This window comes from Pseudonaja textilis, chromosome 1 (assembly GCF_049901715.1).
Source record: "Pseudonaja textilis isolate UNSWEBS1 chromosome 1, rPseTex1.2, whole genome shotgun sequence".
Classification (NCBI taxonomy): Eukaryota; Metazoa; Chordata; class Lepidosauria; order Squamata; family Elapidae; genus Pseudonaja; species Pseudonaja textilis.
This window is the reverse complement of record NC_141990.1, coordinates 331420806-331443788: the sequence shown is the minus strand read 5'-3', so window position 1 is coordinate 331443788 and position 22983 is coordinate 331420806. Positions and strand designations below refer to the sequence as shown.

Genomic DNA, 22983 nt, shown 5'->3' with positions numbered 1-22983 from the left:
CGTCATGGTGCTTGGATGGCTGCTGCTGCAACAACAGCAAGCCCAGCAACCCATTCTTCAGGCATTGTTTGCAAGATGACAAAGAGAAAGAGAGTTCTTGATTTACAACCACAACTGTGACCAACAGATGTTCTGTCCGATTTTATGACCTTTTTTTGCCATCGTTAAGAGAATCACTGTATCTATTATATTATAAGCTGCCCAGAGTCACCTCAGACAGTGAGGTGGCTGGTACATAATTTAATAAATAAACAAAATAAATCACAGTTAAGTGAATGCAGCTTTCCCCATTGCTTCTCGGATGCCAACTGGGAAGATTAGAAATGCCGATCGTGTGACTTTGACACGGCATCCATTGTAAATATACGCTGGTTGCTAAGTGCCCACATTTTTATCAGTGACTTGGGGGGAGGACTGTGATGATCATAAGTGTGAGGACCAGTCATGTCACTTCAGTCCTGTTGGAACTTCGGTCATTAAATGAATAGTTGTAAGTCAAGGACTACCTGTAATGCTTTTACAGAGCAATTCACAACCAAAGGGTCTGATAGTAACTTCCCCTGGCTTCCTCTTCCTTCCTTGCAAAATGTGAGATTGCACATTTTGCAAGGAAGGAAAGAATAAGTCGCCAGAATCAGGCAAACCCAATCCTCTTATAATATACAATTTTGCAAGACAAGAGCCTTTACCTTGAAATTCTTTCAGTTTTGCAGTTCTCACTTCAGCCTGCTTTTTTTCCTCTTCTGGATCAGCAAGGACACTGTCCTCTTCATCAGAACTGCAAAGAAATATAAGCCATTGAAGTCCTGGTCAGAAAGGAGTCCTAATGTCCTATTTAGCTGGAAAGAAGGCTCTTTTCATAAACCATTCGTTCAGCAAACATTTGACGTTATGATGGTTCTGAAAAAGGAGACTTAAAACCAATCCTCAAAGTTCTGTCTGTTTATTACATTACCATGATCGCAACTTAGATGTTGGGCAATCAACTCACACGTACAATGGCTGCAGCATCCTATGGTGATGTGATCCTATTCTTAACCTTAACCCAAGAAAAGTCAATGTGAAAGCTGGCAAGGAAGGTCACAAGACACTCCAGTAAATCCCTTGCCCCTTCCTTGGTTAGCAGCAGCCCTCTCTGACCTCACACTATGCCTTGTGGGCCATTTGCACAACCTCTCCACCTGGCAATAGCCACTCATGCTATGAACCACCGTGCTCATGCCGTGCACTTTTCGAGCTGTGGTGGCACAGTCGTTAGAATGTAGTACTGCAGGCTACTTCTGCTGACTGCCAGCATTTCAGCAATTGGATCATCACCACCTCAAGGTTGACTCAGCCTTCCATCCTTCCAAGGTAGGTAAAATGAGGACCCAGATTGTGGGGGGCAATATGCTGACTCTGTAAACCGCTTAGAGAGGGCTGTAAAGCACTGTAAAGCGGTATATAAGTCTAAACGCTATTGCTATTGCTTTCATGCCTGTTGCAGAGCTTTCCACCTGGGTCTTAATTAACAACCAGAGATCCTCACTTAATGATGGGAATGGGGAGCATTGGGATTGTTGTTGCTGAGCAATGCTGTCACCGGATGTTGTGCCTTACGACCACCTTGCTTATCAACAGAAATTCTTGGTCCCAATTACTATCATCAACCAAGGACTACTTGTATTTCCTTATGACGACAAAATAACAGGTATGGAACTCAATACAGGAGAGAAAAACAGAACAAAATATTTTATATGCTCACTTTTCCACTGCCCTGCGAATTTGCGTCATCCAGATATTCCTTTCCTCCTTGGAGTTGGTGTGAATCTCATACATCTCTGGTCCTTTCTTGGAAGCAATGATTAAGAACATGGCTCGTTCCTCGTTGGCTACTTCTCGGACTATCAGTTTTTGCAAGGAAATCACCGGTGGCTTTGAGTCCTGTGATGCAAGATACATCATCATCATCATCATCAGTCCATCTATGACAATCCTAAAAAGCTGTAGTATTTCTTCTTTACACAGAACTTTATACTTGTAAATCTGATTAACCTGGAAAGAGTGAAAGGAAGTAGGAAAAGTATCCCAAAGACCCCTGCTTGTCTCTGATTATCTCTGCCTAGCTGGGAAAGATCCTTTTCTGCCTGAAAGCCCAGATAATTGCTGTTGGCTAGGTTATACTGGGCAAGGGAGACACAGCCAGGTCGAATAGCTGGTTGTGTTTACTGTTGAAATCCTGAAGGACTATTGCATTGAAGACAGAGCCGGGTGTCTCTTCAATGGAATGGCCTGCCTTCAGAAGTCGTGGGTGCTCCATCACAGGAGGTTTTTAAGAAGAAATTGGTCAACCATTTGTCTGAAATTGTATAAAGTCTCCTGCTTGAGCAGGGAATTGGACTGAAAGGGTTGCCAACTTTCGAACCTCAGGGACTACTGAATTCATAATTTTAAATTCCATGGACCACTAATATGATTTTTTTAAAAAAGATAAATAGTATTTAGTGCAATATAAAAAATGCAAATAATTTCTCTGCGGACCACCAAAATTTCTGCGGTTAGAGACCGCTGGACTAGAAGACCTGCAAGGTCCCTTCCAACTCTATTATTTTGTTATTCTTGGGAGTTCCTCCGCACGGAAAGCCCTTCGTTTGGTATAATCAGTTTGAAAGATGCACACAGGGGCACACAAGCATCCACGCGCACACACGCACACACACAGACACACACCAAAGAATCCAACTTGCTAATTTGGTTAAATTATAAATGCATTAAAATCAGTATTTTGATTTAACAGATGAAAGGGTATTTACTGCACATTTGTTAATTAATTATAATTGTAATAGCTGGTAAAGAAATGAAAATATACTAAATAAATATGTGTACTAGTAATTAAATGAAAATATACTAAATAAGTATACTAAATAAATGAAAAAATACTAAATAAATAGGACTGCAATACAATGGAAACCAGAGACAATATAAATTTTCCAATAAAACTCAGTATTAGTAAATAAATTCAACTGTCATTGTTTAAAAACATTAAAATATTCATTTCAACTGTATGATAATAAAGAGCATGCCATTTTCCTGATCGGCTCTCAAACAGTTGCGCTTTTGTGTAGTAATGAACATATCTTAAAAAACCTGCAGGAAGTTACAAAAGCTGAAGCCAGTAGTTAGTGGACTGAGGCAAAGACATGCTGGGTTCCTAGAATTTTCTTGGCCGAGACCCAATCAAACCAGAGTTTTTCACTGTAGCTCAGATTTATCTGTTATTACAGAAACCACAGAAAGTTCCAGGTTTTCCATACCACCCTGCCTATCCTTAGCAGAGATAAATACATACCAAAGATGCAAACGTGTATTTCTGGTCTTTCTCTTGCAACAGCAAAAGCACATCTGTCAGCAGAACAGCCAAAATATCTGCCAAAATTATTGGAAAAAGGGAAGTTGAAAACAAAATAATCCTTTCAAGCAGAACAAGTAATTTTTTAAATATTAGGCACTAATTCAAGGTCATTTGCTGTTGAATTTTTCCTTTTGGGGGATTAGTCAGAATAGTGTCATTTTAGTCCAGCGCTAGTACATTTACCTACAACACTATAAGCAGCTTTCTGAGGTACAGTTTTATACTCTGATCATTTCATTGACTAAATATGGATGCTCCAATGTTTGGCCATCCCAAAATACCAATCCAAATTTCCCCTGTCATCTACAGCCGTAACACTAGTTTTTCTAGATAAAAATATCTGTCCACCTGACTTTGCATCAGCTTTTCTGAGCAAATATTCATTTCACTATTTGCCGCTCAAACGTCATGTTGAAAACTATACCTAAGATAATTTAAATGCATCCCTAAAGGGGAATTTTTAACAAGGAAACTGAATCTCTTATATCAACAGAAAACCCATTTTCAGAGTTGTCGATTTTCATGATGCCAAAGAAACATTACTCAGATACAGGATTAACCAGTCAGGTGGAGATGGGCTCAAAGATATGCAGAAAATCAAAAGAAAAAAGGAAAGGAAAAAGAGAGAGAGAGAAACATTTCTGGAGGAGGGAAGGAGAAGAAGCTCAATGAGAACTTTAAAAAGCGACTGAGCTTCACAGGATGACTCACATCAGAGCAGAAGGCAGATAAGAACAACATGAGCAAGAAGTTCCTTGCTTAAGATCAGCAGGCCAAATTTAATACTCCAAAGAGAAGAAAGTGCACCTATATCATGGGGTTAACATGACACAGCTTTGAAGTGTGAAACGGTTGGAAGTCAATTTTTGTCACAAATGAAGAAAATGTTTTGTCTTTCCCTTGGGTGCCTGAGAAAGACACTGATTCAATAAATAAGTCATCATTTCAGTCAATGCCTCCCTCTCAATTGGGCAGGATCTTTGGGGACAGAAGCCAATTACTAAATGCTATTTTGCAAAAGTTTAATTGGGCAAGCCAAGCATGAGACAAGTCTCTTTCTTCCAATATACAGAATAGACCAGAGGTCCCCAAACTTGGCAACTTTAAGACTTGTGGACTTCAACTCCCAGAATTCTGGAAGTTGAGGTCCACAAGTCTTAAAGCTGCCAAGTTTGGAGACCCCTGGAATAGACACTCCTGTGTGTCTGATTACTGAGTAATGCAGCAAGCACCTGAAAAGGAGAACAGACACCCCACAGAATTCACCTTTTAGACGCCCTGAAGCAGCTTTCCAGTACAGCATCCCAGCCAGTAGGAGGCGCCGCTGAAGCATATCCTCCTTCCGGAAGATAAGGCCATTCTTAAACTTTCCAGAAGACTTGAGTTCCATCTTGGTTACAATTTCCCGAAGGCGCTGCTGTTTCTCAGACTCATTCACCTTGGTGTCAACAGCTGTGATGGCATCCTTGATAAGCGATAATGCTTTGGTCAGGTCTTCATACTCCTTTGTGGTGACTGCAAAGATGAAGTGAGACAGCATGAGACAGCTACAGTGCGTAGCTTTGCCATCTGGATTAGTCCATATAACAAAAAATGGCACCAGCATTTTGTAGCATTCTCAGAATTACCAAATTGATTGCAGGAGAAAACATTTAGAGACCAGAGATAAAATACCATCAAACTAAATCATTCTAAATCTGTTAATTATGACCTTTCGCTGATCCTTTTAAGTGACTAACAGCATAGGTTTAGATTATACTTATGTTTTGCACATATTTTGTATACATACATTCAGACAGTATTAATAAACAACACAGAATTAATCCTCATGACTATAACTGAGATTAGAATTACAGTTGAAAGTCATGGCAGCTGTTAATTGGGAGACCATCAATTTTATTACCATTTCGTGGTGGTCATTAAGTGAACAGCACAGTTGTTAAGTGAACCCATTGTACCCAGTGGGAATTTTTTTTGCTGGAAACCAGAAATAAACAATCGTTTCCAGGAAAAAAAAAGTCATAAATTGTGGTCATGTGACCACAAGATGTTATAAATGGCCATAAATGCAGGCTGGTGAGTCAAAATCCAATCCTGTGACAAAGGGTGGGGTAACTGTCAGGACTGGTCACAAGTAGTTCTGGGGAGGGGTCCAGCAAATATGGCTAAAACTATGTAGTTTTCTTGGTAGCAATACTAAAATCCTTTCCCATTATCTTTTTCCTGATTCAACTGGAGTTGTTGAGAATCAGCCTACATACAAGTTAGTGAATTTGTTTATTACTAGGTTTGGCCCTGCTTAAGGATTTGGGTTTTTTTTATATATATTAGCCACCTAGAAGATGTTTGATGCTACCGAAAGAGGGGGGAATGTTTCACTTAATAAACGGATATGCAACCTGACCAACGAGAAGGGTCTGTCTGAAAGCATTTGGGAAGGAATACTATCCAGGGCCCAGGAATAAAAAAAAAAAAACTGAAAAGTCAAATTCTGCATCTAAACAACAGTTTTGCCATGTTCCCTATGTTGCTTGGGGTGAATTGTGCTGCCTAGTGAGCCCTTCTGATAAAGCAGGGGTGTCAAACTCAAGGCCCAGGGGCTGGATCCCAGGGCTTCTGCCAGCAAAAACGGGTTCCCAAGCTCCATTTTTGGCTGCCATGGCCTCCTGCAACCCTCTGCTAGTGAAAATGGAGCTTGGGAAGGTGGTGCGGCCTTTCTGAGCTTCGTTTTCACTGGCAGAGGGTTGCAGGAGGCTATCACAGCTGAAAACGGAGCTTGGGAACCTGTTTTCGCTGATAGAGCACTTGGGCGCCCCTGACAGGAGTGATGTCAAGCTGGCCACACCCACCCCGGAGGTCAAATACAGCCCTGATGTGTCCCTCAATGAAATCGAGTTTGACCCCTGTGATAAAAGGTAGGAGTCAAAAGTGGCTAAATAAGCGCCTTTAATATGTCAAGTTTTTTACCTTCGGTGTTCTGAATGATGCGCTCCACCAAGACAGGATACTTCATGATGCGCTGGGTGACTAAAAGATTGCACTCTTGGACACCAAGCCGTCTCACAATGGAAGAATTGCTGATTTTCTGAAATATATCACATCCACCAAATATACTTACTAACAGGTGAATTTAATACCACGCCTTTCATTTCTTTCGTCAAAAAGTAGAAGAAATGAAGCAAAATGACCTGTCCTCTCCTTATTCTTCTTTGGTATGTGAAATCATGCATTCACGATTTGTCTTAACTTTCTCCCTTTTCTGTAACCAATCATTTTTCAGTTAGCACAACCTGGAAAAATCATTCTATCTCTTCAGTAAATGAACCTGCAGAGTTTTCTGTGCAAGGAATTCTAAAGATACATTATAATTCTTTCTCTTTGTTCCACATCTTGCTGCATCACATTTCAAAAATCTTTCTAACCCAGCACCCTTACTAGTGTATATGGCAATAAGCTTAGTAAATCACTGAGGAAATAAGCACAGCATTCGACTCTTTCATGAACTACACTTTTGTTGAAACATCTATTATTAACAGTAGAGTACCTTTGGTCAAGCTTGATCCCTAATGTGGCACCTACATACTTCTCTTGGTCATAATATTGGTAGTCCTTGATGTACAACCACAGTTGGGACCAGAGTTTCCATGGCTAAGCAAGGTGGCTGTTAAGTGAGTCATCCCAATTTTACAACCTTTTTTTGGGCTACAGTTGTTAAGCAAATAACTGTGGATGTTAAGTAAATCATACGGTCATTAAGCAAATCTGGTTTCCCCATTGATTTTGCTTGTTGAAAACAGGCTGGGAAGGTCACAAATCGGGATTCGTGATCCCAGCACTTGCAACCATTGTAACTACATGCCAGTTGCCAAGCAGCCGGATTTTGGTCATGTGACCGTGGTCATTAAGTGCAAGGTACCATTTGTAAGTCACCTTTTTTTTTTTTTTTCCAGCACCATTGTAACTTGGAACGGTTGCTAAAGAAATGGCTGTAAGTCAAGGATTTCCTGTAAAGGAGGGGTTTTATCAGGACCTTATTCTAGACCGGCTTTTTAAAAAATGTTCCCTTTGAACATTTTGCCTCAAAAAACATCAGAAGCACATGGTATCAGGTCTTTCTCTATATAGGAAGAAACAATGAACTGTCTAAAGGCCTCTTTCCCTCTATCTCTGTGCATTGCGTGCAACATTTCTGAAAACTACCCAAATCACTAAGAACAGAGTTAGGTATTGTGCTACTGCTATATCAGATTTCAACAGAACCCAAAGAATGACAGAATGAGATCAGTTCCCATCTGTAACCATCCCTCATCTTTTACCTTAATCAAGTTTTGGAACTTCTTGCTTTGCTGCATCAGCTCTTTATAGTAGCTCACAGCATCACTGTGGCTGCTGCAGTAAATGCCATATTTCTCCTTCATTTTATTTCCTGTTTTTCCTGAAAACTAAATAAGGAAAGCACAGTCAGGAACAACTAACATTTGGGAGAAAAGCAAGCTGCACCCAGCACACTCTGGGGTATCTGAAAAACAGACATCACAGCTCAGCATACAGCATATTATGTATCTCAACTAAAACGGTTAAAAAAAAAGGTGAGAATGGGGTATTGAGAATTGAGTAATTTCTAAGCTAGCGTATGACACAGTCCTGAGAGAGAAAATGCAGATGAACCAAGTAATAAAACAGCCAATTTCTCACAACAGGGAGATCATATTTTAGGAGACACAGAGAGAGTACATCTAACTCAGTATTATCTCTGCTGACAAGAATCAAAGATAGAAAATAGCCCTTTTCCTAGACATGCCACTTGGAATACATCTAACTACAGTTCGCATGCAAAGCTAGTGGCTCTAATATGCACTTAAGTTTTGTAGCTTTTTTCCCGCATAAATATCATGACAGCCCACTGCCTATTTTCCAGGTGGAAGCCTGCTGAAAAAGACAAAATTCCCCCTCTGAACTAGTTAAGTGTTATACATCTTAGGATGACACACAGACACCCCTGCCTATCCAATTCCAATTCCATAAGCAAAAACTACACCTAAACGCTCACCTGTTGCACCAGGATGTCCCCAATGTTCTGGATGATATAGTTGCATTCGCTACCTTCTTCCAAAGACTCCTTCCGACGTTCCTTCAGCTGGAAGAGGAAAGCTCTATGAAGCTCCAGTAAATCGTCCACGCATGGGAAAAGACGGTGGATATCAGAATTGCTGAACTGCAGCTCCTCTCGCATGGCTTGGGAGTAGACTTTCAACATGATCTTCAGAGTCCGGACATGGCGCATCTCTGTCCTCATCAACTCTAAAGGGAGAAGACATCAACATCAAGACTCTCTGACTGGCCAGAGACAAACCCACCTAGAAAGCCAGCCACTCAACACACATTTCTTTACCATCTCGCTGACTTCCCCCAAAAAAGGAGAGCACACCAGGCCCACAATCAGTAGTCTATGTCCAATTTCAAGACAAGCACTACCTTCAGGTCAAAATTTTGCATACATGTGAACGAAAGCAGCAGCAGCAGAGTAAATACTGTCAATGAAGTCTGGTGGAGAAGAGGCAGAAAAGCTCACCATATATGACATCCTGCCTTTTAATAACATCCCGCTCCTGCTGCTTCACATATGACTGCTCTACTGCCAGGCTCCAAGACTGGGCAGCAAACTCCCGAGCGTCTGTCTCCAGTTCATTCCTCAGGGAGGCAAACTGAACATCTGGAATGGGAAGAGTCACAGCTCAGATGAGAATGCAGGTATATATATATTCAGAGAAGCGTTCAAAATACCGTTATTAGGAAAAACAAAAAGAGATCAGAGTTATTATCACCAGAATGGATTTTTTTTATGGTTTTGTATCACAAATTCTGTTTCTATATTGAATAGTGTGTTTTCTAGGTGTCCAAAATGTTATAAACATCACAATCTTTATAATCATATATATACAAACATATGTAAGATAATATCAATCATTATTAGAAAGAATACTATCTTCCGTATTGACATCAGTTCTATAACCATCAAAATATTTACTAGTCAAGTTTTCTTTCCCATGTGGTCCATATTTTCACATAAATCCACTCATCTAACCTCTGTATCTATCTACTAACCATTTGTACAAAAGTTCCCATGTTATAAAATAAAATAAAACCAGGGTGGAAATCTAAAGGACTGCATAATCATTTTTAATTTGTGAAGGGTCAAACGCTCAAAAAGATTTTATAAAATGTACACTGCGCAATGCAATGCCCAGGACGTATTATGGATAAATGATCATTATAGCCCTCATAGATGTAGATAGTGAGAAGTGAAGAGAAGAGGCAGCAAAAGAACCAAAAGGAACCTTTTGAGCTCAGAGAAAACAGCCACCTTGTTGCTATAAAAACTTACAATTGTAGTAGTCCCCTAACTATTAGAAAATAGTCACACATTGCAAAATGCACCTTTGAATTTATCATTACGCACTGGAGGGAGGGCAGCCACAAGTGCACACAGGAGCTGCATAGAAGGGAAGAGCAAAAGAACTCAAACGCAAAGGCTAAGGATTTGGCATGGTTAACTTGGAGCATCCGACTTCAGCAGTGGTCCACCTGCAAGATTCCAGCAGGGGGAAAAAAAACAAAACAAGGTGGTTCTGCTGTCTTCAAGTTGCTTTTGGGGTGTTTTGCCAAGGCATCTGTGTGGCCACCACATGAAACAAAAACGTTGGGTTGGATAGACATCTAACTATTGGTATGGTTCATTAGCCATGCTCTTCACACTAAGAACTCTTGGACAAGAAGGAAAATGAAGGAATGGCATAGGCAACGGACCCAAGGGTATGACCCTGGAAAACGGGATTTCTAGTTTGGCTCGTCTTGCAGATCTTGCAGTTTCAACTCCCTGCTACGGATGTGGAAAATGAAGGGTTCTAACCTAGAAACAGGGCATTTCAAATACTCCAGAAGTATTCTGGATAAGAGCCATGGTGGTTAGGAGGCAGTACTGCAGACTAACTCACTGCTCATTCCAGGAGTTCAAGCCTCACCAGTTATTAGCAATAGCAGTTACTTATATCCAGCTTCACAGTGCTTTACCACCCTCTCTAAGCGGCTTACAGAGTCAGCCTATTGCCCGCAACGATGTGGGTCCTCATTTTTATCCACCTTGGAAGGATGGAAGGCTGAGTCAACCTTGAGGTGGTGATGATTGAACTGCTGAACTCCTGGCAGTCAGCAGAAGTAGCTTGCAGTACTGCGTGCTAATCACTGCACCACCACGGCTCATTAAATTAAAATTCACTCAGCTTTCCATCCTTCTGAGGTCAGTAAAATGAGGACCCAGATTGTTGGGGGCAATAGGCTGACTCTGTGAACTGCTTAGAGAGGGCTATAAAGCACTGTGAAGTGGTATGTAAGTATAAGTGCTATTGCCATTCTAACTTTGCAACAGGCTTTTTCTGAGATCAGGTGACTTCTGGAAGAACCAGAGCAACCCAATCTGTTGTACAAACCAGTTCTTTGTTCATTCCAGTAGTAAACTGGTCTGAGAGATGAGCCAGACTCATCTCTCAGATGTATTGGATTCTTGGTGACCTTATAGGCAAGTGCTCTCCCTGCTACTCTGTCAAGCATAGCTTCTTTCATTTGTTGTATGTTCAACTTTTCATCCGTTTTGATGCTATCAAGCCAGCATGTTCTTTGCTTGCCCCTTGTTAACGTTCCACCAACCATTCCTAGCGTCACTGCATTCTCCAACAAACATAGAATAACAAAGTTGGAAGGGACCTTGGAGGTCATTTAGTCCAATTCCCTGCAGGAGCAGCAGAATCTACACCATTTCAGACAGGTGGCTGCCCAGTCTCTTCTTGAAAGCCTGCAGTGATGGAACACTCACGACTTTTGAAGGCAAGATGTTCCATTGATTGACTGTTCTAACTGCCAGGAAATTCTAGGTTGCTTCTCTCCTTAGTTAGTTTCCATCTATTGCTTCTTGTCTTGCCCTTTGGTGCTCTGTTCTCCCCCCACCCCCAAATCTTTGTGACAGCCCCTCAAATACTGGAATGCTGCTATCATGTGACCCCTAGTCCTTCTTTTCATTAAACAAACATACCCAATTCCAGCAACTGTTTTTATGTTTTAGCCTCCAGTTGCCCAATCTTTGTTGCACTTTTCTGCATTCTTTTCAGAGTCTCAACTCTGTTTTTTATATTATAGTGACCAAAACCGGATGCAGTATTTCAAGTATGGCCATACAAAGGCTTTGTTATTAAGGGCAAGACTGCCAGATGTGACTTCCATCTTCCTTATTGATGTGGATGAATTTACACGCATGATACGGCCAAAGTAAATCAGACGCAGTCTTGTGATTTTAGCTTCAGGGGATGTGACTGATTTTATACGATTTAACATGAGAAGCGGCTTACCTTCCACAAAAACTGATTCCGTGGCTGATGGTGCCAGTGAGACAACATCTTCAGAGGCTGGTTTAAGTTTCATGAAGCCACAATCCCCTTCATCCATCTCTCCCCCAGTGTGTCTGAATAGTCAAAGGAAAACATTGAACCAGATCAGCTCTTGCCCCATGACTGAGTCACTACACAAGCTATTTTCTTATTAGGATGTTTCTTATTCTGATGAATGCTTCCAGTGAACAACTGAAGAAGAGAAGCAGTCCTGAAGTACCCTTGTGCTTAGTTTGGAAAGGCATCTTGAGATTGTCGAGGAAGAATAGGGATACTGCCAATGTAGAGTGCTGCTGCAGCCGCATGAGAAAATAGTGACAGCACTCACAGGTATTAAAGAATGAACTCAAAAAGTCAAAAATCCATGGAAGGGCTATACTTAGGAAGCTGCCAATAAATGTCTGATAATTACAGAAGAACTAGAAAAGGAGCAGCAAAGCCATGGATCATTTTCTAGCGCTGATGGCTAAAAACAGTTTCCTTCCTCATGCAGAAAACTTTATGCAATTGAAGCTCTTCCACATTGATGGTGTTAAAAACCCAAAGCATATTAAGGATTTATAAAACTATCATGCAGAATGTCTATGGGAAAATAAATCCATTCAAAACTCATCTAACAAAGACGAGATGTACATATACTAAGAACTAATTTTATGGCTACTGTTTGCCGATAAATTTAGAATTCCTTCTTGATTCTCTATTCATCAGGATGCTGTTCTGACCTAGTAGCTATGCCTATAAAGCTGATTATTTGATAATCTAACTTCTTCCACTGAATTCCCCCAAAGACTGGGAACCATTGTTATTTCCTGACTTGGTTAGAACAAACCTCTGTATACTCAATCCAAAATAGCATATTCCCTTCAGCAAACTGAACAGACAAAATGCATATTTTGTACACTTGGCCAAAATGTAAAAAAAAACAAAAAACCCTGTATATCTGCCCCTGTGGATGCCCACTCAGGCATGAATTTGCACATGTGCTGCAAAGTTACAATATGAAATTGCACTACCGTTAAGCTAATACTCCCCCCCACACTCCATAAACCCAGAGTTTCCATTAAAATCATGGTAAACACATCAAGCCTGAGTTTGTGTTTTGATAGAAAAGAGTCCAGCAGTAAGACCCAAGCTCTGTTTTTTTTTCCAGAAGAAAAATAGAAAGTGGAGCACTGTGAAAGACGTTAAAGATGAGCAGTTATTTCTTCCCAGGCAGGATAAGCCCAGGTTCCAGATAAAAATGCCCAAAAGCAGCCATTTGTATCCAGCAAAGTGCCTACTCACCCGAGCTTACCAACAGCCCCAGCAGAGGTGGTGCTTAGCTGAGACGGCAAACTTCCCCTCTGCCCAATTGTCATGCCGAGGTTCTGGGGCAAGCCAGGGGTTCTGCCATCCGGGCCCAAGAGGGCCCTGCAGGAGTGCTCTTTGAGAGAAGTAGCTATGGAAGGAAAGACAGAGTTGGTACTCAGGAATCGGGGAGTAAACTGTGGGTTGCTTTCTTGCAACCCTCGGCTCTCTGAGCGAGTTTGGAGAGCCGACAAGATCTTGGAGGTCAGTCGCACATTTTCCAGAAAGACTGTTTCATTCCACTTGTTGGAAAATGAGCCACAGAACAGCAGCTCTGAGGGAGCTGGCATGACTGACTTGCTGCTGTCATTGCCCTTGGAGTTAACATTTCCCATGTTTACAAAGTGGCTGCAAAATTGCCTGTGCCTGCTTCACTTTATATATATATCACCGTGTCTAGAGATGTAAAAGCTGTCACTCCACAACACTGTTATTGGTCAATCAGCAAGCAGATCAGAAAGGGAGAAAATCAGTCCCTACTGTGTCCTCAATCGAACATGGAAATTGCAAAGTATCTTTTTTAGCAAACAGAGAGAAAGCGTACCAATCAAAAATTTACAGAAACATAACTGTTCTCACTTTTCAACGGAAGAGAGAAAATGATTGGCATAGAAGCAAGATTTATCTGAGACAGAAAAAGCAGCAGAAACACGCTCACAGTTGTTGTTCCTTCTCTCCTACCTGCTTGTTGGTTCAAGTACCACAATATATGACACTCTGCACATGGGGCCCTAAACTAATGAATTAATCAGATCTAATGACCAAGGCATGCATTCTCTAAGCAGATTCATTTTGGAGATTTTTTTTTTTAAATGTAAAGATTATTTATTAGTATTATAATTTGTATGAGCCAATTCTTAGTAGTCATTAATATTCCCACTACTGTACATTCAGAAAGTGTGCTGTAACCCTCGTTTTATCTATATATACGACACAAGACACCAAACTATTTTTAATCTATACATAAGACACTCAGACACCAAACCCTGTAGGACCAAAGTAGCCATTTGGCCTTCCACGGAAATACATGCTTTGTGTCAAGATGTTTTTGTTGTGGTGGTTGCAAAACCAAGAAAGAAGCAGAGGGGCTAAAAAATGGGGAGGAGGTCTATTGGCTTCCAGGAATTAGCGGCAGGAAAATATGCACATCTTACTATCCTCCCATCTGCCCTCACTGATACCAACGTGCCTTGAAGACTTACAAGGCACTCACCAAAATATCAACAGAAATATTCCATGGCAAGTTTTAGCTGGAATAATCAAGCTGATGACTTTCCCCTGCCTGCTCTGCAAAACCAGTCGTTCACTTTATACCCTACTTTTGTATCCCCAAAAAATAGACAAGGGAACAAAAACAGAACACAACTAGCAGTCTCAAAGGTGCTTTCTTTCAAAAGGCAACTGGACGTTCTTGTTTTGCTAGAACATGTTTCGCTTCTCATCCAAGAAGCTTCTTCAGTTGTGACCGAATGGTGGAGAATGGAAGGGTTTATATTCCTTGCAGTCATGAAGTCAAGTCATGCAGTGAAGAATATAAATCCTTCCATTCTCCATCACCCAGTCGGAACTGAAGAAGCTTCTTGGATGAGAAGCAAAACGTCTTCTAGCAAAAGAAGAAAGTCCAATTGCCTTTTGAAAGAAAGCGGCTTTAGAATAACCATGTCCTGCACGACTGAGAATCTCCATAGACAACACAACTAGCACTAACAAAGCTCACTAAAATTATGACGCCTAACATGCATCCATCAGTATAATAAAAACTAGACGGGGGGATTGTGTATATATTCATATTTGATGATTTTAATGTTTCTTTATGCTATAAGCTGCCCATCTTGTTTCACAGCAAATAATCAAACAAACAAGATGCACGCACACCTGCACACACTGTAGGAAGTTTTATTCCTCCCTCATCTGCCTTCTCTCTTCCAAATTCTTCTCCTTTTCAGTCCCTTGGTCATTTTCCTCTTAAGTGAACTAAACTAGACTAAACTGGTAGTTTCCAAACTACTAGAGAAAAAGATTATAGATGGTGAAAAATTTGAAGGATATATCAGGAAGAATTGCCAGAGAAGATGAAATACAGCTAAAATTCTCCCAGAAAGTATCTCAGAACGCATAAAAATATGGAACTATATAGTTTATTGGAATGATTGCAGCTCAAGTCTCAAAAGACATCCGATTGCCTCTTTGCATCTTGCACTAAGCAGCCAGATCCAGGTAATACAGCTTGATATATGGGGCTAGCTAAGGGTTCACACGCAGTTCAGATGCTTTTGCGAGAAGTCAAATTCAGTCATTGCCTAATGAAACTTCTATATTACTCCAAAAAGGGCATTAGGAGTGGCTGAAATCGTCTGCCCATAAGCACTCACTCTTGCAACCTATCCTCCTTCATTCCTATCCTTCCTCAGCTTAAAGTACAGTACCCCCTTTCTGGATCACTGGATTGAATTGGGAGCTCCTTCGCGAACCAAATTTATGTCTCGGAGACATACTTCAATTCTGAATAATTCCCCAAAGGCACGCTGCTTTATTTCAGATCTTCCAAGGAGCAGAGACATTTTTCCCTTTCTCCAGCTTCCAGCCCCCCTCTCCTCTCCTCCCCTCTCCTCTCCCCCTTTGAATGCCCTCGAAATGGACTGAGGAATATGAGAAACTGTGCTCTGCATTCAATTAGCACAACCTGCACACTGCTGAGAACTACTATTGATCACTGCTCCCCTCTTCCCACATAATAGATCACTGTGATATTCAACCAAAAGGCTGAAGCAAATATTCACGCCACGCCACCCCCACCCTTGCTCCTCTTTTTAAACTTCCAAAGCTCAACCAGACGCAGATTGGGGGCTGTAAAAGGGCAGCCACTTTGTTTTTGCCTCAGTGGGAGGGAGAAATGTCTGAAGCATCAAAAATATCCAACCCCAAAATTGTATCTGATCTGTAAAATAAAGAAGCTTCTTCTGACATAACCCTCAATCATCCCTCCTAAATTCTCACAAGAACACTATTTCTTTAAAAAAAAGCCCATTTTTAATCTGTACAAGTATGGCAACACCCACCCATCCCATTACAACAAATATACTTGCCAAAAGCTCTCAAGTTGGACACCAATTTTCTTGGGTCAGATTATATATCCTCAAGATCAGGGGTGTCAAACTCAAGGCCCACTGAGTGCTTGGATCTGGCCCACAGGACCGGAAGGACCGGCTCTGCCAGTGAAAGCAGCGAAAGCTCCATTTTCACTGGCAGAGGGTTGCAGGAGGCAATCGTAGCTGGAAACGGAGCTTGGGAGCCCATTTTCACTGGCAGAGCACTCGGGCCACCACAGGCTCCCCCAACACAAGTGATGTTGAGCTGGCCATGTCTACCCCAGCCCCCCAAAGGGCGCAGGCGCCCCTCCCAAGTTCTGTTCTTGCTGGCAGAGGTTGTAGGAAGCCATTGCAGCTGGAAATAGAGGTTGGGAGCCCGTTTTCGCTGGCAGAGCGCTCGGGCCACCAAAGACACTCCCGACACAAGTGATGTCAAGCTGGCCACGCCCACCCCAGCCCCGAGGTGAAACACAACCCTGATGCGGCCTTCAATGAAATTGAGTTTGACACCCCTGCTCAAGGTTATATATTATTAGGTCATGCCCTAATGGGTTGACATAGGACAGCAGCTCAGATGAATTAGTGTGTACCCTAAACTTAAAATATAAAGTATTATTAATGCAAAATGAAAGGCACCTCCATGCTAATATTATGCAGGGAAGGAAGACCACGGGAGATTCTAGATAGAAAATCAGGAAAAAGAAATATCAAAATCATCAGAGAGTTGGAAAGGAAGACGTTATTATTATTACATCATTATTTAATAGTTAGAAAATACATATATACATATATACCAGTTTATATATGAAAATATTAATAGTATGTACTATAGCATAATTAGAAGGTATCCAAAGTGCTTTATCTAAAATATTTAAAATATGATATTAATAGAAAAATATTAGCAATGCTCCCAGATTTTGTAGAATATCTAACTGCAATAAACTACAACCCTTTGTGACTTCATACAGGAAAGATGCACAAATATATCTACCCCCAGTATGGTCTCCTACTCAATACATGGAGGAAATGTAGCAATCATTGTCTATGAGACAAAGTACTGCCTTGTGGATAGCTGGGTCGAAATCCACATGTATTATATTGGGCCTTAAGGAGAGGAAGGGATTGCTGCTGATATACTAATCACCCCACTTCTCAGGTGAGAATACATATCCTCAATAAATATGTAAATATATATTATAAACAAACGTAATATAAATGAATAATATCAAATTTAATTAATTATATTATCAAACAGTCAAGGAAGAAAAGCATGCATCAGCTAAGCAAAACAGTCAAGAACTGTAGTATTTTAACTGATGCAAGTTAAAAATTGGAACTAATTGAATGTACAGGAAACAAAAAATAAATGTGGAAATAATGTAATAAAAATACAAATAGAATGCTGACATGGTCAATTACTACAAAAAAATTAAGGGAAAAATGGTTAAAGAGTAGTCCATACAAGCTTCTGGAAAAAAAATTGCACAGCTATAAATAATGACATAACCCAGTCACCAAAATGATTCACTGGAACTTCTATAAAAATTACCATTTGCCAGTAACGAAAAATCGGTGGGAACATATAGTTGAAAAAGTAGTTGAAAATGAGCAGGTTAAAATATTGTGGTTCAGTTGGTCCTCAACTTACAACAGTTCATTTAGTGACTGTTCAAAGTTACAACACTGAAAAATGCAACATGATCATTTTTCACAGTTACGATTTTTCCAGCATCCCCATGATCATGCGATCAAAATTCAGACAATTGGCAACTGGTTCATATTTATGACAGTTGCAAGCAAAGTCAATGGGGAAGCCAGATGTACTTAACAACTGGGTTACTAACTTATCAACTGCAGTGATTCACTTAACAACTGTGACAAGAAAAGTCAAATAGTGTGGTAAAACTCACTTAACAAATGAAATTTTGGGCTCAATTATGATTGTACATTGAGGTCTACCTGTATTTCCAATACAAACTGATAATCTTGATGTACAATGCACCAAATTTAACTGTGGTTGAAAATAAGAAAGTGTGGATAATTGATGTGGTAATACCAGAGGACAGCAAAATAGAAGATAAAGAACTGGAGGATCACAAAATATTAAGATCTGCAAATTGAAGTTGAAAGATTATGGCATAAACTGGTAGTGGTGATCCCAGTGATTATCAACACACTGGGCTCCACATCAAAATCTTGGATGGCACTTAGAAAATCTGAACATTGACAAAATTTTCATCTGTCTATAACTGTGATGGCAAACCTATGGCACGTGTGCCACACTTACCTCACTGGGCATGCGTGCACCTCACAGCTAATTTTTTTCAGTTGGTTTGAGGCTTTTTTCAGCCTCCCAGAGGCTTGGAAAAAGCCTCTACAAGGCTTTTCAGGCCAAATTATAGGCCTGTTTCATCACTTCCTGTAATAACCCTGCATGTGCAGGGGGCATGGGGAGGGGGGGCACACTGCATTCTGAGTGCTGGCATGTGAGTTTGTGCATGCTGGCGCGTGCACAATTTTTGGCACAGGAGCCCAAAAAAGGTTAGCCACCACTGGTTTATAACAAGAGGCCACACTGCTGTAATCAGCATATATATTATGTTGACAAATTACAACATAGCAATAGCACTTAGACTTATATATCACTTTATAGTGATAGTTTTTTTTACAAAAAAAGCAGTTTAGAGTCAGCCTATTGCCCCCAACAATTTGGGTCCTTATTTTACCCACCTCGGAAGGATAGAAGGCTGAGTCAACCTTGAGCCTGGTGGGATTTGATCTGCCAAATTGCAGTAGGAGTAGTTTGCAGTACTGCACTCTAACCACTGCGCCACCGAGGCTCCTTTTTGCTAGGTTCTTGGGAAGAACCTGATGTAAACCCAGGATGTCAAACCGACTTAGGAACTTTAAGACTTGTGGACTTCAACTCATATAATTCCCTAGCCAAGATGAGGAATTCTGGAAGTTGAAGTCCACAACTCTTAGAGTTGCTAAGGTTGGAAACCCCTGGTGTAAATGAAGGCCACTACCAATTAAAGAAATGGCAGCTGTGATTTCATGTTGTTGTATATAATAGTTTATTAAATGTATATAAACCACCTGACTCTCACACATTCTCAAAAGCTCCTCAGAGATGGCACTGCATCCTGACAGCAAAGACTGGTTTCAGCAGGATGCATATATTAAAAAGTAATACAGAAATAAAATCTAAGACCCTAAGTAAATCATATTTCCAATTTGCACCACATCTTCAGGAGATGCTTCTTTGCTTTTCTCGTAGCTTCTTTTGCCAGTTTAATTTTGGAGAATATTTAAGATAGTGGCCCAAATACTGTATATAATAAGCTCTGTCCACAGGCACAATTTAATAAAAGCAGACGATCCAGATATATTCTTCAATTTCACAGTTACAGAATAACCAATCAATGAAAAACCAGCAGCTTATTGATTTTCTCACTGCTCTGCGGTTGTTGCTCCCTTCCTACCCTGCTTTTTGTTTTAAAAAAAGTTTCACAGCACAATAAAAAACACCAAGGTGCACAAGGACAGCAGATTGGAACATTCTAGACTTTTTGCCAAGCAGGACAGAGTAGAGGCTCCACTCTTTTGGGCAACACTCTACAAACTGTACCCCGCAATGCTTAAACTCTATGGGTTTTAATAATGTGTTTTTCAAAGACACAATACTAAGCCTTCCATATTCAAAACCAGAACAAGAAAAAAATATTTTATACAAACCTGGGTTGGCACTCTGGAGTAAACTAGGGGGGGAGCCTGAGGGCCGGAGTTGCGAATCCCTTTGCTATAAGAAAAAGAGACGAGACACAAAGAATCACATATACTTCAGCTCCAGGCCAAAACTGTTTAGTTTCCACAGAGCAACAACTCTGAAGCAAGCCCCAATTCCCTGAATTCAAAGCTTTCAGCTCCCTCGCCTGAACTTAAAACACTCTGATTTAGCAGGACAGCCATATTAATAAAAAGCTAACTGTACTCTTAATACTCTTAAACAAAGAACAGTGAAGACCGAATGAGAGTTTCAAATATCCACAGGAACTTTGAGGTTTATATCTTAGATTCTCAATTACCCAATGGAAACTTATTACTGTAAAGAATAAGGAAGGTGACCTTATTGGAAATATGCAAGAATCGTTACCTGGGGGAAAGGGACAGAAACATTTTAAAGCCCAGAGCAACATTTGGAAAAGGCTTGTGTGATTTACTGATGCGAGTGGACTTTTAATGATTACTTTGCTCAGCCCTATTCAATGTTACAACAGCACTGAAAAGGTAGCTTTACAACCAGTCTTTGCACTTATGACTATTGCAACATGCTCCATAGTCATGCAAGGGAAATATGAACACTCCACAGCTAGCTTCCAACAAGCAGAGTTAATGGAGAAGCTAGCAGTAAAATTGTAAATCATGGTTACGTGGTATCTCACTTCTTGACCACAGGTGATTGGCTTAATAACCATGGTGGAAGTGAGGTTGTAAGTCCAGCCCACTGTGGTCATATGATGTTCTGCTTAATGACCGAATTGCTTAGCTATGGAGTTGCCAGTCCCAATTATGGTGGTTAAAGGACTACCTGTATAAAAATAAAGGAGGCAGCCCCCAGATTAAGAACAAGTTCCATTCCTAAATATGCCTTTATCTTTGAATTTGTATGTAACTAAGAACATGTACTTACAAACAGATTGACTATTACAAATAGTCCTTGACTTATGGCTGTAACTGAGCCCAATATTTTTGTTGCTAAGTGAGACATCTGTTAAGTGAGTTTTGCTCCATTTTGCAACCTTTCTTGTCACTGCGGTTATTGAGTTAGTAACAAGGTTATTAAGCGAATCTGGCTTCCCCATTGACTTTGCTTGTTAGAAGGTCGCAAAAAGTTATCATATGAACCTGGAATATTGTAACCATCATAAATATGTGCCTGCCTGTTGGGGAACTTCCAGTTTGCAGGGCTTCGGCGGCAGGCAGGAATCCACGATCGTGCGCTGTTTCTGCCTGGGCTCGCCGCTGGAGTGCCCCGAGCCAGCTGGCTTCGGGGCTAAGCCACCCTGTAGAGATGGTGAAGACGGGGGAGATCGCCAGCAGGGTCGAGGAGAGCCGCATCTCTCCTCCTCAGCTGGCCAAACTCCCTTTCCCGAAGGCGGTAAGAGCGGTGGTCAGAAATGGCCACCTCAAAGAAGCACTCAACCGGAAAAGAAAGTGCAGGAGGAAGTTAAGAAGTGAAAGTTTTGGCTGACCGGGATAAAAAGCAAGAACTAAGGTACCCTGGAATTTAAATTTTATAAAAGATAACATCGCTCCCAAAGAAGAGTCGGAAGCAGCGAATGAAAGTGAAAAGGGAAAGTTTTTTTCTTCTTCACTCTCCTTCCTCATGTTGACAACAAAGAGAGCTGAATAAGAAATCGGAAAAATCCGCTTTGGCACCAATAGGTAATTAAACTGGAAATATAATTAAATTCCAAAGGGACAATAAAGATTTCTGAACACTAAAAAATCCTCTTTTTTTGCTATAAGTGGGAAGGGAGAGGAAAAGAATAAGGGCAGGATTTGAAAGGAGGAGTCTGCCTGGAATTCAAAAGAATCTAAAGTTAAATCTTAATAAGACTTCTAAAAGATACATTTTAACTGGAACTTTGCAACTAAATAGTAACCCCAGGAAGAGAAAGTGAAAAAAGAAGAAAGTGTTAAAAGAAATAGCTTGTGTGTATTTGGACTGCTTGGTGACTTTGGGATTTCTGAAAATTATATTTGAATGACTAAAAACAATTGGGTGGTTGTTTAAAAAAATTCTGCAATGGCATCACTTCTGGATGAACTGAAAATGGAATTTTAAAAATATAAAGAAGAGGCACAAGAAGGGAAGGGCTCCTTTGGCTCCGTTTTTCAATTCTTAGAAATGGCGATTTGTGTCTACAAGAAACAACAAGAAAAGACTGCGCAACAAGAAGATTGGGACAAAGAAGAAGCCATCTTTAATGAACAAGTAACTCTATCTGGGGAAGAAAGGGGAAAGGGGGGAAAGAGAATGGAGAATTTAAGACTTAAAAAAAACAACCAAAAAAGGGAAAAATAATGTGAAAGGTGGATATAATGTTGGAAAGCAACAGAAAAGGGGAATACAGAAGAAGGAAATGGAGGTGGAGAGACAGGGGGGTAAAAAGGGGAGAGAGAAGAAGAAAGGAAAGAAGGAAGGGAAGAGAAGTTACAAAGTTTTGGAGCAAGATGTAAAGAAACAGGACTTATTCAGAGATAATGGGTGAAAATTTAACTGAAAAAGGGATTCTGTACATAAGATTGTATTTATATTTGTAATAGAAATAATGTTAGAAAATTGGAAACAACATATGATTAAAAAGTGGGATAAAATAGTTAGTGTAATTCAGTGCAACTTTTGTGAACAAAATAAATGAAATGAAATAAATGAGAGAATTGAATTAGGAAGGAATGGGAACATTTTAACTACTCAATGTTTTATAAAATATAAGTGAAGTGGGGGGGGGAGTAACTATGGAAAGTTTATAAGTGTTCCCATAGAAGTATGATACTTATTTGAAAAGTAATGTGTAAAATGTTTCAGATTTAAATGAATATTAATATTAATGATAGAATTGAATTGGTATGGATTGTTTTAATTATATTATTTTTTTTTCTTTTTTAAAAATACAGTGTGTAGTTTTAGAATGTACCAAGCAGAATCCAA

The 22983-nt window shown here is 40.4% G+C and overlaps 1 protein-coding gene across 2 annotated transcripts in view; it reads right to left on the bottom strand.

Moving 5' to 3' along the window:
- ARHGEF18 (Rho/Rac guanine nucleotide exchange factor 18) overlaps window positions 1–22983 on the bottom strand; it is a 70542-nt gene that overhangs the window by 11298 nt on the left and 36261 nt on the right. For both annotated transcript variants that reach the window (XM_026698856.2, XM_087922845.1), the window contains exons 12-22: window positions 20004–20067; window positions 13114–13267; window positions 11791–11903; window positions 8964–9104; window positions 8442–8692; window positions 7708–7833; window positions 6359–6476; window positions 4658–4906; window positions 3329–3405; window positions 1745–1923; window positions 690–778 (exon numbers count right to left, since the gene is read on the bottom strand). In XM_026698856.2, coding sequence (XP_026554641.2) covers window positions 690–778; window positions 1745–1923; window positions 3329–3405; window positions 4658–4906; window positions 6359–6476; window positions 7708–7833; window positions 8442–8692; window positions 8964–9104; window positions 11791–11903; window positions 13114–13267; window positions 20004–20067 — 1561 coding nt within the window. The remainder of the gene's footprint in view (window positions 1–689; window positions 779–1744; window positions 1924–3328; window positions 3406–4657; window positions 4907–6358; window positions 6477–7707; window positions 7834–8441; window positions 8693–8963; window positions 9105–11790; window positions 11904–13113; window positions 13268–20003; window positions 20068–22983) is intronic.